The 19562-nt window shown below is 36.7% G+C and overlaps 1 protein-coding gene across 1 annotated transcript in view; it reads left to right on the forward strand.

The window, feature by feature from the left end:
- stat5a (signal transducer and activator of transcription 5a) overlaps positions 1-19562 on the forward strand; it is a 176130-nt gene that overhangs the window by 68944 nt on the left and 87624 nt on the right. Inside the window, exons 15-20 of the mRNA XM_065273858.2 lie at positions 3838-3932; positions 6517-6659; positions 7485-7640; positions 7869-7920; positions 8535-8639; positions 10840-10960. Of these exons, the coding sequence (XP_065129930.2) occupies positions 3838-3932; positions 6517-6659; positions 7485-7640; positions 7869-7920; positions 8535-8639; positions 10840-10960 (672 nt within the window). The remainder of the gene's footprint in view (positions 1-3837; positions 3933-6516; positions 6660-7484; positions 7641-7868; positions 7921-8534; positions 8640-10839; positions 10961-19562) is intronic.

Here is a 19562-nt window from a genome sequence, read left to right on the forward strand (position 1 = left end):
CCAAACAAACACATACACTGATAAATGTCCTAGTAATAACCATAAACAACTGAGTAACCGCCTCTTAAGCACAGTACACACCTATTTGGGCTGGTTTTCCCCTTTAGTAATCCTAGGTAAAGTCCTTATCATCTTTGTGTTTGAACCGAATCTTATCAGATTTTCCTGTGGTGTGCGGTGTGTTAAGAATCTGCTTAGAAGCACGTCTGAGAATATTTAGCATGTATGTATATTTATGATCAGAAATCCTGTTGTGGGGGAACCACGAGGACAAACGCACATGCCTGCTGTAGATGGACATGTGAAACGAAACCCAATCAGAAAGACAAAACCATAACAACTGCAGTCATGGCGCAGCAGGCACAGTTCAAAGTGAGATGGACAAAATGTAAAAAGCATTATACAGTATTAATGACATTTCTTTATGCCCGTCATCCGTTGTGTTTGTTTACTGTGAAGTCACGTTTGACCACGAGAGAGATTGTGAGGTTTCCGCAAGATTTCCTGTGTTCATTGTCGAAATTTGCATTGTTTGTGAATTTATGTGAAGGGAATTGGAAGATGTGTTTTGTGGTGTGATGACCACATAGCAGCAATCAACACACTATAGGAACAAAACTGGTTAATCATAGATTTGTTTCATCATGTTTTTGGTCTCACAGTTTGAAAACCTGATAAAATAAAAAAAAGTTGAGTAAATGACGAAAGACAGATGACGTCAACTCCACTGCTTTAAAGCAACACCAAAGAGTTTTTGCTCTTTGCTCCCCCTACAGGTTAGGAGCGTAATTGTCCATTACCCACTGTCATAAATACTGAGGCATAGCTGGCTCTGAATGGATTGTAGGTCTGGCGTAAAGCAAGTTTTTGTAGTATTCACTCGTACTACAGGACCGCTACCCGACGGTTGGAAACTTCTTTAGTGCGGTTTTGGCCGATAGAGGGCTGCAAAGCGAATGTGAAAGTGCTGTTCACCCTGTTTAGAGTTGATGAACGACTGAAACTGTTTTGGAAGCGTTATTTTAAGGTAAAAAAAACTCTTTGGTGTTGCTTTAAGGTTCATTCACATTATAAGCGACTTTGTCGCTGTGTGTCACTCGTCTTTTTTAAAGAGTTTGTTAGGAGGCGTGTCTAAATGTGGTTGTCATAAACAAATGAGTACCATCCACTCCAGTAACGTGACGAGAGACAGATGATGTGAACTCCACTGCTTCGTTCTCATTGGTAGTCGCTCTAGAAAGTCGCTCATAATTTGCATAAAGTGAAACATTTCTACACTTTGTTACTTGACTGGACACGCCCCATCCAGTCGCCAAAGGTCACTGTCGCTTGTGTCGCCGGATGCAGCCGAGCTTCCATTGAAATGAATGAGATTGTGTCGCTCTGCTATGCTAGTCGCTAATAATGTGAATGCGGCTCCACCTTGCAGAGATGGGGGACTCGAGTCATATGACTTGACTCGAGTCAGACTTAAGTCGCAAATTTGAGACTTTAGACTTGCTTGACAAATATTTAAAAAATTAATTAATCAACCTTAGAAATATACTCAACATAAACAGAATAATATTAACATAAAACATAAATTATAATACTAAAACAGTGACAAGAAAAAAATGTTTTCTGATAAATTCACACTTTTATTTAATAAAGGTTTTTATTGCTTATTTTAGAATATTCAGCCATTATACAGTTGCAGGCGCGCACCTTTTAATAATTTTTTGTTGCAAATAAAACTCTCATAGTCCATAACTACTGTAGATTTAACTCTGTTTAATATATACATTTAGTTAAATCATCAAACATCTGTATGACTTGTCAGTGACTTGCTTGACTCAAGCTACGACTTGACTTGAATTGCTTGACATAAAGCAGTGACTTGACTTGACTTGACTCGACCTCACAAAAAATGACTCGGACTTGCTTGAGACTTGAAGGTTAAGACTTGAGACTTACTTGTGACTTGCACATGTGTGACTTACTCCCACCTCTGCCACCTGGTCATTGGATAAAAGCATAAAAAATCCTTACTGTAAAATTACTGTAGTGTGTGAAAAAATATTGTATTTAAATTGTAGTAGCAGTAGTGGTAGTGGTAGTAGTTGTTTTTTATTTATGTCATGCTACAGTAGTGTTTGCTGTGGTGGTTTTATTTGAGTTTATTTACTTTAAGTAACTGCCACCTTATGAAATACATAAGGAACAAATGCACAAAAAGATCACAATATCAATATTGTAAGGATCCTTTTCGTTCCTGCTCTCCTGCATAAAATCCCTGAGGGCAGCGATTGGATTGTCAGGGGTCTAAAATGATCAAATCCGAGCTGAACCTGAATTTTTATGCAACATAAATGGCATAAACTATTTTGACCAGTTTGGTGACATTTACCCATGTTATTCAAAACATGCAAATGGTTGGATGTTTTTCTTGTGTTTCTGACTTAGGACGCACTCACATTATCCAAACCAAACCATGCCCCAGCATGATTGTCCCCCCTCCCTACTCCCCCAAAAGCACTAACTCACACTGTACACCAGGGCTATTCAAATCTTACCCTGGAGGGCCGGAGCACTACAGAGTTTAGGTCCAACCCTGATCACACTTACCCACCTGTGATTGTCTAGTGATCATGAAGACCTTGATTAGCTTAATCAGGTGTGTTTGATCAGGGTTGGAGCTAAACTCTGCAGTGCTCCGGCCCTCCAGGGTAAGATTTGAATAGCCCTGCTGTACACCATAGCCTTCCATGCCTAAGCCCAAGTACACAATACTCCAGCCCACCTCTGCAACCCGGACGGGGTACGATACACCAATCTGTGCCCGGGCGCGGTACAGATCGATCACACTAGTCAAACGGACCAGGCTTTGGGGGTCATAGTGTGGTTTGGTTTGGATAGTGTGAGTACACCCTAAATGGTAAGGTCCATCAATGCATGTGATTACATGGTAAGTAAATCAAAAAACTACAATGATCAAACACATTTTTGATTATATTAATGGGTTTTACTTGATCTCAAATTCATTTTGACAGGTTTAGGGACATTATTCATGCTAATGGTGTCTTGTGTTTCTGACATGTGTAGATCCATCAATGCACGTGTTTGTGATTCTGTGTTTCTGACAGAAGTTTAGATGTTTTACCAGTGCATGTGTGTATCTCTACTGGTCTGAAATTGTTGTTATGGTCAGGATGAAGGACATCATGTTCTAACAGAGAGTGATTAGAGGAAGAGGTCGAGAGGAACGCTTGCTATATCAGTCCTGAGTACTGTGACTTTGCTTTTAGATCAGTGATTAAAAACTGAATGAACAGAAGATCAAGCTCTTATTCAGACAGTTGTGACTGCATTTCATAAGCCTTAAACATTCCCTTTAAATTCTCTTATTTAACTGTTCACTTCATCTGTGTGTCTCTAATCTGGTTATTGTTAGACTGAAAAAGTTCATATTATGCTGTTTATGGGTTAAAGGTTTAAAATGACTCATATTTTGGAAAGCCATTGTCATTAAGTGCTGTACAGTGTTGACAACACAAACAGATATATAGACCTCAACACTTGTATATCAAACACAATAAGGGTGACAACTAACTGATCATTATAAGTAAAGAAACATCATAAAACTTACACATGACAACACACAATCAACAAAAACAGCATAACTGAAACTAGCAAATGACCAAACAATGTAAACATGGTAATTATCTGTAAACTGGTTTATTAAATACACTTGTTTGGAATACATTTCATCATGATGTTCGACTTGATCTTAGACTCATCTTTACAGTGCATACAAGCAAGATGTTTAAGAAATGCATAATGGATTTCCTGTGATTTTAGGAGAGTTTACCAGGACGAAACTTTACATTTTGGCAGTGGTTTGATGGTGTCATGGAATTAACTAAAAAACATCTGAAGCCCCACTGGAATGATGGGTAAGATGGTCTTACATGACCTCTGCATGCACAATATGTACACAATTATACACATTACACTGATTACTATTCAACCTATTAAGGTAACTTATTTACTTTTTTGTTTCAGTTTTAATTTAAAAAAAGTTTTGTTGCTCAATCAGTTAATAAATGTAAAACGCAGGAAGAGTTAGGGCAGTTTCCTTAACAGTGTTTAGATTAATCCAGGACTAGGCCTTAGTTATATTAGGACATTAAAGGGACACTCCACATGCTCATTTTCCACTCGATTTTTTTCAATTTTGGAATACATTCAGATGATCTCCGGGTTTGGGGGTACCACTTTTAGCATAGCTTAGCATAATCCATTGAATCTGATTAGACCATTAGCATCATGCTCAAAAATAACCAAAGTGTTTCGATATTTTTCATATTTAAAACTTCACTCTTCTGTAGTTACATCGTGTACTGAGACAGACGGAAAATTAAAAGTTACGATTTTCTAGGCAGATATGGCCAGGAACTATATACTCTCAAACTGGTGTAATAATCAAGGACTTTGTTGATCTAATATGGGTGCAGCATGCGCAACGATATTACATAGTGCCCAAAAATAGTCCCTTTGTTAACTTTCAATAGCAGGGGACTATTTTCGGACACTGCGTAATATCATTGCACCTGCTGCAGCCATGGTAGGGCAGCAAAGGTCTGATTATTACATCGGCTGAATGGATCCCAAAACAGTGCAAATCAAATGTTTAACCCCTAGGGGAGCTGGAAATGACCCTTTTTTCAAAAGCCCCTTTAAAGTAGGTTTACAAACATACCTTACAAAAACAACACTGTTAAAGGTCCTGTTCTTTCTGTGTTTTTGAAGCTTTGATTGTGTTTACATTGCGCAATATAACATGTGTTCATGTTTCACGTATAAAAAACGCAGTATTTTTAACACAATGTACTTGTCTGTATACTGCTGTTTACACTTTCCTCAAAACGAGCTGATGTCTTCCTTCTCCTATAAAGTCCCTCCTTCAGAAATACGTATCGAGTTCTGATTGTGTAGTTTGTTTCGATTGATTGTTAGTGTGTTGTGATTCGATAGCAGCTTAGCTTGCCGTTAGCTTAACTGGCGACTGACATATTCCTGTGGGCGGAGTTTAGTAAAAAACTGTTCTAGTGACGTCATTAAAGCAGGAAGTAGAGGGTTGTAGTCCAAACCGGCATTCGCTGTAGGCTTTGAAAGGTGAATTCTGTTAAAGAAAATATATCGCCTGGCAGTGAACTTTGAGCTTTATCATTTTACAGCTATTATTAATGCTCTAACAGCAACATTACACACTAACTAGGGTTTAAAAAATGGGATCAGAAAGAACCGTGACCTTTAAGGTTTACACAAAACAATATCTTTATGTTAGTAAGTAATGCCTGGGTCATACTTCATCCCAAAATAAATTGAAAAATAAAATTAACCATATTTTTAGGGCTATTTAGATTTCGTGCAATATATATTTTTTTGATGACAAATACACACCACTTTGTCCCAGTACTATAATCTGTAATATAGTGAATGCAAATGAATTGACAATACTATAATTTATTTTTTAATTAGAAAATTTCCGATTATTTTAAGATTGTTTTATTATTTTAGTCTTGTGAAAGGCCATTCGTTTTTTTTTATCATAATATCTGTTTTATAGGTGTAATAAAACAAAATCATTTCTGTCTGACCCAGCAAGTGTGGTTGTCATATAGATATGTCTGGGTCATCTGTCCCAGTATACTAATTTCATGTTTTCACATGAATCGACAAAACTGTAATGTATTTTTCCATTATTAACTCTCAGAAAAAAGGTACAAAATGTACATTTTTGCCACTGGGACGGTACCAGTATGTTTTTATAAAAACGTGTACTTTCTTCAAAAGTGACAACTTTTGTACCTTCATGTAATTTTTTTCTGACAGTGTTTTAAAGGAAATTACTTGGAAAATTTCCACATTTCTAAGAATTTTATTTTATTACTTTAAGCTTCTGAAAGCCCTAATGTTAATAATATTCCTTTTATAGGTTGAACAAAACAAAATCATGTACCCCTGGAACGTGCTTAAGTACCTTTTGAAGTACACAGGAAAGCCCAACAGAGATGGTTTTCTATAGAACTAATGAATTAAATGTTCCTTGTTGCAAGCCTACTATATATAAGAGTGCACAGTGATTGGTCACTGCTTACAAAGACTGCTTTTCATTAAAGAGCCTCTTTGAAATGCACATATTGCAAGATTTTGTTAAATTCTATGTTTCGTTTTTTATTTAATTGTATCTTTACCATTATGGAGTGGTTTCTTTGTCATGGCAACCGACTGACTGACCTGGTAAAGAGTAGGCTATACATTAAGACATCAAGGCATGGGTTAATGATCATCGCAGTAGTGAAGTGAAGTCTCTCTCTTTATCTCATTTTTCCACTTTATCTTCCCCCTTACGTCTTGTAATCCTTTGTATACAAATCACAGGCAAACCGTACAGTACACATCGTTTACAGCTTCACTGCTTTTGTGTTTGTGGTCATGTATGCATTCACACTCTTGTGTCATTGTGCACCGCAGGGCGATTCTTGGTTTTGTGAATAAGCAGCAGGCTCAGGACATGCTGATGTCCAAACCCAATGGCACCTTCCTGTTGCGCTTTAGTGACTCAGAAATAGGAGGCATTACTATAGCCTGGGTGGCGGAGAACCCCAATAAAGCAGGTAAAACCTTTTATTCAGTTCCTTAGCCCATAAATACCCTGCACAATATTCTGTGTTAGTCAGAAAAGGTGCCCTGTAGCTTTGTAATGGGTTTAACAATAACTAGTTATTTTCTCCAGAAAAGTTGCATGAATCACGTTTTACTCACAGTCTAGTGCAACACCATTCACTGTATAATCAATTCATATTAAATGCACATTTATGATCTTCTCGATGTGTGACAATGGCACACTTATCGGGACATTTCTGGCTCAGTATGAGTTTTGTGCAGGCTGTATTTATTTGTTGACTCAGTAAATTTTACATCCTGTGGTAGTGTTTCACAGGGTTTAAAAACAGAAATGTGAAGAAAATATTATTTTTGTTATGAATTATACAGAAAAGCTTAAATTAATCCAGAATGTTGCTTTAAGGCTCTGTAATGGGGACATTTTATGCTTGATAAAATTTTAAATGCACTTAAAGAAATCGCTAATTTAGATATGAAAGATTTTGTCATTAAATACTCACCCTCCTGTCATTTCAAACTTTTGCTTTTCTTCCGTGGAACAAAAAGGCTTCAGACGATTTGCAAAACGGCACACAAAGCCATTAAAAAAACATCACTTTTATAGGCTTTAAGACCCTATTTAAATCTTGAAAGGTCCAGTCCTAATCATTTTAATTGTTCATTCTTAAAATTGTTCTCCTTTTTTGTTCCATGGAACGAGAGAAAGTCATAAGTGGCATGAAGGTGAGTAAATGGTTTTGTGTAAACCGTTCCTTAAAAAAAGTCCTCCGGATCGTCCGTAAATGTCTACATATGAGCGTGTGTGTTCTTCACAGGAGAAAGAATGGTGTGGAACCTGATGCCGTACACAACCAAAGACTTCTCCATCCGATCTCTGGCCGATCGCATCAGCGACCTGAACCACCTGCTATTCCTCTATCCCGACCGACCCAAAGACGAGGTCTTTTCCAAATACTACACTCCTCCGCTGTGTAAGCACGCTTTTAATTATTGATCGCAGATGCACAGAGACTGGTCAAGTACCTGCAACCTCTTGAAAACGTATTACTAAATCATATTCACCTTCCTGTCAACTCTGTTTTGTTTTTTTATTTGCCTGCATGTGCTCCCATTTATTTTCATGCACGTGTACAAACCACTGTGGACTATATTAAGACGAATGTAAACTCATAATCTGTTTGTTTCTTCTGCCTCTCCAGCTAAAGCTGTGGATGGATACGTCAAACCACAGATCAAACAAGTAGTACCAGAGTAAGTAGACGTGCACATGCACAGATTTTTGGACTTCTCCGTTCAGGTCTTCACATCTTTGAAATGCAGGTGGTTAACCTGTCATGTCCGAGCCATGAACTTAATTGCATGCTATCTTATTAGCGCCAGCACAGCAGGAAGTTATGGGTTGCCATGGAAACTTCCGACTCGGTGGTCTCATTTCACTCTAGCATATATATAGCCCTGTTAGCCTCATTACCCACATTATTTGTCGGTAGGTGAAGGACCTGTCAGTCTTGTTACATTGGCGTCCGCTCTGGTCAGACACAGCGGGGAGTTATATATCATCACAGTCTGATAATTTAGTTCTTCTCAGCAGCATTCAAAGGAGCGATTATCAAACTCAATGTTCTTAATTTGAGGGGCTCTCATAGTACCCTGGAGCATTTGAACCACGGCTGTAAACGTGAGTTTGATGGAATAACAAGTGTCGTTGTGGTTAAATGCCTCTTTTGATTGGCATTTTATTGGGAAAGTGGACAGGGGGAGGAAGGGTATTAAGATTATCATTGCCTATTTAACCCTATGAGGTGGATGAACAGGATGTTTGAACGTCATTATCAATCTGTTTCTGGTGCATTTGTGTACATCAGGTTTGCGACACCTAATCCTGACCCCGCAGCAAACCCCACCTACATGGACCACGCGGCGTCTCCAGCTGTCAATCACCAGCCTAACTACGGACTCTATGCTCCTATGTGAGTGCACAGAAGTCCTGTGTTTTGCACTATCAATTTTGACTACACATTTTATCATGTTTATTTACAGTACTGTGCAAAAGTCTTAGGCCACCATGCTACCATTAGATGTGTTGTTTTTGCAATTGTATAGGGATCATATACAATTATATCTCAGTCTCTTTATTAGAATACAACCAGAAAATACAGGAAACTTTTATGTAGTATTAAAAACAGTATTAAAGTAGGGGAGAGCGGGGCACAACCTAACGCTTTTTGGTTTTGGCTCAATCTATCATTCAAAAAATATTTGAGTTTTTACCATTCTTGGACAATTACACCAAACGTGACAGAAGTGCAAACGTTACAACTTACCCCAAAGGTGGGGTTCATTGTAACAGGCGGGGGGTTAGTTGTAACACTTGCTAAAAATTCAGTTTGCAGGCAAATATTTCAATACTATTTTGTCTATTCACTTGAAGTGGATAATGTTTATATATCTGTCTATAATAGACAGGTATCCACACTGTATTCATTCATCCAGCCCTTTTCTAACAATAGTTCAATTATAAATGGATACAAATGTCTAACTATGTGAGAAAAAGCAGCACGATTATGACAAAAAAAAATTTTTTATGTGACCCAGTCTGTATTAACCATACTAGAGTTTCAAAAATCAAATTCTGAGATAATGAGCATCAAAGTCTGATTTTAGCCAATCATTTCATTATGATTTCAATCTTTGACGTGACCTTATTCAATCAATATTAAAGATATGAACAAAAATAATTTTGACACACGATTTTTGACAGGCACATTTATTTTGTTGGCAGTCAGCAATCATTCATGTGTAGCCTGTTTAAAACAACAGCAAGAATTACGCTAACATTAGCGGTTTTCATACAGTATCGTAAGTGCTGAAGGGTTAGTTGCAATACAGCGTTACAGTTAACCCCGCTGGGTCAAAATATTTTCAAGCCCACCAAAAAAGTTGCTAAGAGCTGCAGACATATTTGAAAATGATGCTATGTTTTAGTCAATAAGACACTGAATAATATGACATAGCATTGAATTTGGTATCTTACACACCCAATTTAGAAACCGAAAAAAAAAACATATAATAAAAAAAAAATTAACCAAAACACTCGTTCATCAATAACTCTCTGTAAAAACACTATACATTTCCAATAATTTCCAGGACAAAAAATTCCTCGAAAAACTAAACGCTCAACCTTGTGCAACAATGTAAACAGTATGGGTTATAAGTAACCTGCATTAGTTTTTGCCACCCGGACCCCTACAGTATAAGCTGAAGTGTCAAGTATTTAGGGTAAACTCCCCTTCCACTTGAGCAATAGCAGGCAGCTGCAGGATCTCTTAAACCTAAATGAAATTAAATCCTAATTTTTTATTCTAATCGAATGACTTCAGTCTCCTCAAAAATGCCCCAGATGTGTTTAGTGCCAAGAGAGGTCACACGAAATACTGAATGATGCCTGAAGAAGACGACATTTAGTTCTGAAAATGGTTTTGTTTTTAATTTTATGTACATATTTCCTGTATTTTCCAATAAATATGGACGGACATTGAAACTTTGCTAAAACAACAACGCTGGTGGTGGTGGCGGCGGCGGCCTAAGACTTCTGCACAGTATTGTAGAATCAAGATTTTGCACCCAGATCAGCACATTACAATGCAAAACTCATCATATCCCATTTGAACCAAAAAAAAAACAATGTTATAATACTACACAACCATCTAGACGCCTTGGCTAGTTGTCAGACAGATTTTAAGTCAAAAGTACACAAAGTTTTGTATGTTAGTAATTCTATCCTCAAACTCAAATTACAATATCATCATTTTTTGCTGTAGCTGTTAGGTAGACAAGTGAACACAATAAAACCACACTCGCACACATTAAGGTAAGGGTCAACTCTATAATGAAGGGAGATTGTTCAGGAAAGTGTTCTCAGGATAAGGGTATCTTTTGTGTCTTCGGTCCGGGAAATTTGTCACATTATTTGGACAATTTGTCTCCATTCTATTAATTAAAACATTTACCTGCTAGGAGTTTGATACTCACGTATGGGACCTCTGCAGTTCTTTCATAGTGATCATGTTTTCTAATATAAATGGTGTGACAACTTGCCCCGGCCTCCCTCCTATTGAATTTAAATGGGGTGTGTAAAACGTACGTGTTTTAATTGGTCATCTCTCTCAGTGGTGACACCATGCTGGACGCCGATGGCGACTTTGACCTGGACGACACCATGGATGTAGCGAGACACGTGGAGGAACTTCTCCGTCGACCAATGGAGGGCCAGTGGAGTGGCCAACAGTCATGACCTTCATCTGTGACCTCTTCTGTCTCTTTATAATGTTTCATTGTGTCCGACACACTTTCTTCATCGTCTTGCTTATCTGTGGGTCTTTACGACTTTCGGTTCATTCTCTTTTTTTCTCTGTCTGGAATTTCTGTTCTCAGTTTACCTCTTTTATCCATTGTTTTCAAAGAGGAGAAAGAAGCTAACTTAAGAAAACAAAAATACTATGAGCCTTCCTCTAATCAAATACCACCAAACAGTATTGTAGAAAACGCGTCAAATGCATGTCATCTTTTTCGTGTGATTTCTTTTGCTTTTATTCGAATCGCAGGACCAATCTGCGAGACCCTGGAAACTGTAAGGAAACATGTTTTTAAACTGTCATTATATTTTGGAGATCTATTGCATCTAAACGAATTGTCCTTTGCACTCATGCTTTCTTGCAGATGACAGCATTGTTACCATGGCGATTGTAATGTAACGCTTCTGTACACTAAAGAGTGTTTAGGTTGCGAGGCTGCATGTAAATATTCGGGTGCACCTACTTAGGCATCAATAGGTTGAATGGGTCTTACTAAAACCTCACTGTCTGTGTTCGATCTAAACTAAACCCGGATAACGTAAACCAGCAACGCCTGAACCGTCACTCAAATCGGATCTTTTCAAGCGAGTTGCACATCATGACTCTGAGAAACATACACCTGCTTTTATTCACGTAAAGGTTTATAATGCAACAGAAACACATGGGGGAAATGAGAAGTCTGCTAGACAAATCGCCCTCTCAGATCCCTCTACACTACACACTACCTGCTAGAAAAAAAATCTGCTTATGGTGTTAGACCAGATAAAACCAGACTTTAAGCAAGTGATATTCTGCTAATCAAAGCATTTTTTCTGCAGGTCAGACCATCACTGTCTCAACCTCGCTCGCTCTATCTCACCAACACAACAGGTGATGGCTGCTTTGACCCCATCTGTCCTCATGCTTTCCTCTCTAAACGTGCAAAACAAGAGCTCCTGTTGTCATGGTTACACATACTGCTCATATGCTTTTAACTGGCTATTGTATAGGTTTAGCCTTACTTGACATTACCTTGTAACCAACCTCCATATAGACCCGTATCTTCAGATTAAAACCTTGTCCACTTAGGACACTGACACAAAGTTAATGTAAAATACAAATTCTTACTAAAACTAACAAGTCGAAGCGAAATTTACTTGTATTCAATATATATGAATTTATTTTTTGTTAACATATTTCTATTTTATTATCGTGAAAGCTTGATGGCTCTGTCTCACCGTGTAGTGCAAATGCAGCTTTACCGTGTCTCTCGTCGGTAGCAAAGCCCTAAGATGCTTATCTGAAGTCAGTTTATACCAAAACCTCAGCCATTATCAGAGGGGACGGCAACAGGACGTTCACCGCCATTTCTGTAGTTTCGTTTTAATTCTCTCGCGTGAAAGATAAAAGGCAAAAAGCCACGGTGTCGAAGTTAGCGCGAAGAGGCGTTTCCTGTGTGCTTAAAGGAATTGTTGACCCAAAAATTATAATTCTGTCATAATTTACCGTCTTTACTGAAACCTCTGTGTGACTCTTTCTTTCTTTCTTACATGGAAGGGAAGGGGAGTTATTTTTAGCAGAATGTCCTTGCTGTCAAGCAAGAATTTCATGGCAAGATTTTTAGTAAATAAGGATTGCGTGTCTGTTTTTCACACAAATGTATTGTGTGGCTTCAGAAGATGTGGAAAATAGTGCATGAGTCACTTGGACAGAATTTTTTTTTTTTTTTTGGTGAAATCCTTTCACATGATATCTACAGTAGCAAATAAAATACCATCTTTAAATGCCTGTACCTTAATCATTCTCAAACAATGGTTTGTTCCTCTTAATGGTTCTTGAAAGTTTCATTTTCTACTATCTCTCTCTCTCTTTCTCTGTGCAGAAATGGACAGCAGATATACAGACAATAGGAAACTATGTGATTTAATTTTTTATTGTCCCTATTTTCAAAATGATCTGTCATGTTGTGTAGACTCTTTCACAGTGTAGGTGTCAATGTGTGCGTGCGTGTGAGTGTTTTGGCATGTTTAGCTTTGTTTTGTGTTTGTCTTGTTTTTGGTTTGGCTGTAGAAAAGAGCAACTGAAATGACAATAAAGGTTTTTTTTTAATAATGTGGCCTCCAGTAGAGGTGTTGTGAGACGCTGGTTTATCCTCTCCCTTGTTTATTAAAGGTGCAATAAAATAAAAATCCGTATTTACCTTGGCATAGATGGATGAATAATAAGAGCTCTGTACATGGTAATGACATACCGTGAACCTCAAACGTGTGTGTTGCCTCCTTATGTAAACCTTATGCATTCAAAAGAGTGCTGGGAAACGGGCCAATCTCAACATAACACCAACTGTGAGGTAACAGTCGAGATGTACGCCCCAACATGTTAACTAATGTGAGCTACTGGCATGAGCCGCAGAGCCAATCAGAGCAGAGCTCAATGTTATTATTTATGACCTTTCCGAATACGGAAAAACGACAATTTCATTCAAAGGACAAATTCAAGTGTTGTAAATGGATTTTTGCACTTATAATAAAGTTACATAGCTTCTATGTTGATATCAGAGAACAATTAAACTTATTATTTTAATGCATTCTTTGGCACCTTTAATTCCCTTACATTAAATCCAACAATGGTCCTTTTGAGTGGTCTGTGAAACGATTACTGCCAAATCTAAAATGCTAAAAATGCTTTTTTTATTACTAAAAAACTCTCTCCTATGCTCTCAAGTTTATGAATAATCATTTATAACATGGAAGTGGTTTTCTGTGAGCTGTTTTCTTGGTACTTTAAGGGTAAAAGTTCTGCTCAGACTGTTGTGTAAAGCATTATGCAACAGTATCACATAAAAATGAATGCGGAGTGCGGACATAAATCAGATGCTGACATTTTACTTTTTCTAACCGTGTTTGAGAACATGCACAATAACAAAACAGGCGTTTGATGTGGTTTTGGCATTGAAACGTGCATAACATTTATCAAACTGGTTATAATGGTGTGACACTGTAGGAATTTTTATGATGATGCTGCAATTTGCTTCTGACATATTTCCAAAAAGAATTGGAAAAAAATTCATAATAGTTTGAATCATTCAGTTACATTACATTTAATATTACAGTAATTGCATATCTTGCTGTATAAATGTTATGTACTACGATACAGATTTGCAGTTTTATATGGAGTTTCATTCCTGTTGTTTTGTTCACATTTCAGACTGTAATTTGTAGACAATTTTCTCCCTCTTTTGGTCAAAGTTTGTAAAAGCACCGTCTGTGGCACTTGATCCGCAGCTATGAATCATCTGAGCAGCAATGTACTGTCTTTGCTCACAGAGACATTTTGTCCTCTTTGCCAAACATGAATTAGAAATATAATTAATCGAAATGTCAGAAAGAAGCAAATGTTTTATGTGTCTAATTTTGAATGGGATATTGTTGGAGGAAATAGCTCATCTGTTGCTTGGATACAGAAAGTGTGTTTAATAAAGCCATATATTGAAAAGCTGCTGTATGTCAAGCATTCACAGCAGTAATGAAGAGCTGAAGCAGAAGTTTGTTGACCTAATGATGGACTGATGTATTGTGAAGCAAATCAATTCAATGACATGCAAAATTCAATCGCCAGAGACAGGGCATTTAACTGAATAAAGTGTGATTGAGTTAAATGGATGTTTAGTGCATTCTGAAACTGAATTAGCTGCCTACGCAACGCCTGGTTTAACAAATACTAGTCACGTTTGATTTGTAATACATTAATTGCGTTGATCTTTTCCTTGTACTTTTAATTCTTTTAATAGATTGTCTGTTGACTAAGAAAACTTTTAGCTTTCATTTACACTTTAGGGTTAATTCAAATATTTTGCGTCAAAATATAAATGCAAAAGACCTCTCTCACACATGTACAAGTGCTTTTCTTTTGTTTTATACAAAACAAAACATTGTGTAGCCTATGAAAACCCAGCAAGTCATTTTTTTGTGATTAACTGTTTTCTACTGTAAAATATTAGTTAAAAAGTAAGTTACATGGTTGTCTTACATTTTAAGTTAATTCAACTTAAAAACATAAGTTGACAACAATTTTTAGGTTGAACTTTAAGTTGAATTAACTTTTTACAGTAATAAAATCATCCTACATAATTTACAAAAAAACATTGTGAAAAATAACCCTAATATATTTAATATTGATTTAGGTCATGTCAAAAATTGAAATTAAAGTGAGATAAATTATTGCAATGCATTAGATTGAGACTTTAGCCTGGATTCACATTTTATGTTTAATTCTTTACTCCTAAACCTAACATCACACAGACATGTTGACGGCAATATGGCTTTTAAGCAATGAGGACAACTTCAAATGTCTAAAAGGTCATTTGATTGTTTCTGTAAAGCTGGTTTAAAGCAATGTGCACTGGGAAGAGTGCTAATTAAATAAAACCGAGATGAATTAAATTCAGCTTCACTAAAGATGTTTACATTTTTATAGATTTTTCAAAAATGATACTTGATCAATTTTATTAGATTTACATATTACACATCCTCCTGTCGAATAGCAAATTTTCTCAATTGTCAAATAATATGCACGGTCTCCAACCCATAACTTACAGGCTGGAGAAAGCCTATTTAAGTAAAGTCACCTAAAGAGATGCAAAGGCTGTCATATATTTGCTTGACGATTATAGTAGGTTATGTATCTTGTGAGACTATTTCAAATATTGCAGCAAAAGGCTCTATAGATGTCTCTAAAAACTCTGAATATTGACTAGACTATGGGTCTTCAATAGGGGGTCTGTGGTGGTTTTACTGGGGGTCCTCCAAATAGCCTATACTGTTTGAATGCAAAATATATAGTTTGAACTGATCAAATTAGGCATCAAACAAAAATGCATTAATACAGTAGGCTTAATAATAAATTAAAAAGAAGAACATAACATTTCCACTATAAAATCTATTCAGTTAAATGGTATTTAGTATGCCAAAAATATGATTTTAATATCTCTGTAACATAACCATCATAACAAAGTATGTAAATCCAGTCTTGATGTGTTAAATGGGGGGTCCCTGCTCTTCCTTTCTATACTTTATGGGGTCCTAGGCCTGAAAAAGGTTGAAGACCTCTGGAATAGACCAAAACACAGTATGCGAGAGTGTGCTTCTGCTTGCCTGCACCGGACACACACACACACACACACAGGATCAACACTACGCGTAACTTGGCAAGTTTAGTTTTAGACCAAAAATTGCATTTCTGGTTCCTCTAACTGATTGCTTAACAGAGTCAAGGGTTCAAAATTATGATAAATTATGACGTTTTAAAAATGTGACCCTTACATGAAGCTATAGCATAATTTGTACACACGCACACACACACACAGTAGTCTGTATTATTGTCTTAAAATGAAGATTCCCATTTCACCACCATGTGGCGCCCAAACACAAATTGAGAGTCAACTAAACATGCAGTTTTTGGGTAACACTTTTTTTTATAATACTGTTGTATAAGTAAACATTAGTAAATGCATTAACTAACATGATCAAACAATGAACAATATAGTTTTTCAGTATGTATTAATTATTTTAAATATGAATTTATGGTGCATTATTTAATGTTAACACATACAACACTTGATTTTAAGTAAATGCCGAAATTAACATTAACAAACATCAACAAATGCTGTTGGAGTATTTTTCATTTTTCATTCATTTTAGCTAATGCATTAATTAAATACAACCTTATTGAAAAGTGTTACCAATATTTGTCATTTCTTGAGCTTTTGTGATGTCTCTATTCTCGTCTCAACTCATCACAACTGCACATTTCTATGTATTTAATTTAAACATAATTATAAAAGATATCATGCAGCGTTAAAAAGTTTTATTTGTTATTAAGTTAGGCTTAATATGTTATTTATTGTTCCTCTCTGTTTATAGCAATGAGCCCTTCAAGACCAAAGCTTTTTATTTTCTTTAAAATTGTGAAGCTGCTTTCGATTCCTCATTCTGTGATGAAAGGATGCCACACTTACCAGAAAGGCAGATGCTTACAGGAAACAACAGTTTTTCTTGTTTCATCTTCTATTTTACATGTTGCTTTTCAATAGTACTGTTTATAGATACTGCAGCCCACTTTGAAAATATAAAATAGCATAAAATCAAAACATTAATTTGTAACCTCTCCTAACTAAATCTACACTTTTTGAATATACTGATGTTATAATTTAGCTTTGTAATCTCTTTTGTGAGTATATGAGTGCCATGTATACCGATTTGCATCATGTGGAATGAATTTGTAAAGTAGATGCCTTTGATCGCATCATTTTCATACAGTATGTAAATGTTAAGTATTGTGTTTGAATAAATCTTTGCATTTGAGGGTTTATGTGAAGGCAGTACTTTGAGTATTGATATTTGATGCACTTCCTGTTTTGCAAAGGCAAGAAATTAATGTGAGATCAAAGTAATTCCTCTATCTTATTTTCACATCTTGTGAATTGATGCTAAAGGGTTTTAATAAAGCACCCTGCATCTCTCTCACTCACGCTCTCTCTCTCTTTCTCAAATAATGTTCACGTGGTGTAAACTGTGACCTGCTGGAGGAATCTCGAGCGAGAAATGTATTATCTCACTTTTTCCCATTCACCATTTCTCTCGGAGATTGGTGAAGGTCGGTCTGATTTTTTTCTCTCCAGCCTCCTTCCCCTTTTAATCCCTATTCAGTATTCTCGCAGTTTCACTCTGTCAAACACACAAAGCAAAGACAAGCATACCATTCAATGAATTATTTCTCAAAGAACTAACAAATCAGTGCTCTGCTCATGACCATGGGGGCGGAGCCTTTTTCAAGGACATTTGGGGGTCACGGCAAGGCTACTGTCCTCATTCAACACAAGGAAGAAAAAAGTAACTGAAGCCTTTTTTATCGTTAGTAAAGAAAAGCTTCATTGTGAGGAGAACCGTACAGCAAACTCAGGCCAACAAACAGTTTCTCAGAAACCAAGTCCAGGCAGTATTTAGTTTGCGTCGGCTGATCGTCCTAAGAGAATTACAGGCTTTAGCACTTAAGGCAGTTTCTCATTGGTCACCCTAAAGTTTTCAAGAAAGTTACAAGCAGTGTGCTATCTAAATGAGGACTTACGTACATTACGTGGAAAGCACTGGAACTATATTGGGGATATATATTATACAATTTAAAGTATATGATGCATTTTTTTGACAGTCATCTCAAAGTACCTAAATTCACCTTATGGTATAAATGAAAAAGCACATCAATATCAGATCCTCTCGACCGCTGAAAGCTAATGGCACAATTAACATGCCGCATTACAGGAAAATGAGCCATTGGGCAGAGGTCGAGTCAGGTCTGTTTATTACCCGATTCTGGGCTATATTGCTCTTGTCTGGCTTTAATGCCCCAGATCGGCATTTGATTGCTGCTGTCTGGAAGTCATGAATCATGCTGTAATGACTGTTCAGGCTGAGGAGCATATGATTTCTATCATACCATCACCAGCTAATGGGATTTGGGGGGATATAATTCGACAGTATAATATTTCTCCCCTTCTGTGTCTTCACGGACAATAGGGTGTGTGTCAATGACAGCTGTGTTTGTGATGAATAACCAATAAAAAATCCATATCAAAAAATCTTATGCAAGAAAACACAACATAAAATTAGGAACACAATTTTTTTACTTATTATTTGATTCAGAGGGATTTCATTTATCTCAAAGTATGACAGAGGCACAGTACAACATTTTCATGAGACCGCAAACACCCTCACCATAATGGGTTCTTCGAGTAGGAAACTTTATACAATATATCTTCATTAAAAGTTCATTTAGGAAACTTATAAGTGATCTCATGATTTTAATTATGACTATTAAGCTTCATTTAAATCATTGATTTTACTTTCATTTCAATCTTTGGCATGGCCTTACTCAGTCGATATTAAAGATATCAAGGTTATATTACAGGCAGGGTCACATATTTTTTATTAAACGGTTAGTTCCAGTCCTTGATTCTGATTGGTCAGTAGCTGCGTTTAATTTATGATAAAACACAGCTATGAACATTGCACCCAACTATTTTGTGTATCACTGCTCATCACCCTTAGCAACCAGCCTTAGCAACGTAAACAGTGCTGTTGCTATTCACAGCTGATCAGGGAGAATTTTTTTTCAATCAGATAAAGCGGTTTTTGTGATTCTACCTAATGAAGTTGCACCGGTACATATGACTCCACTTCCTAACAACGCCCTTCCGCCGTGACTGTTATTTACGTTACAGCACCAGCTCTCAAACTTCATTGCTTGTACATACATAAAAAATGTACATCCAAAATAAGCTTTGACAGAGCGAACAGAATGACACAAGCTACACGACTTCAAGTAAAAAATTGAAACAGCCTAGTGATATAGGCTTATTATATATAACATATAAGTAGTACCGGTCAACTTGCAGTACTCAGATGAGTGATGTTATCAGTTTTAGAGTTTGATATGTAAGGGATAATGTAGAGGTTTTACATCAGGTACTGATCATACAAGGCTTATTTCGCAACTAAAACCGGC

Source organism: Paramisgurnus dabryanus, chromosome 3 (genome assembly GCF_030506205.2).
Source record: "Paramisgurnus dabryanus chromosome 3, PD_genome_1.1, whole genome shotgun sequence".
Lineage (NCBI taxonomy): Eukaryota > Metazoa > Chordata > Actinopteri > Cypriniformes > Cobitidae > Paramisgurnus > Paramisgurnus dabryanus.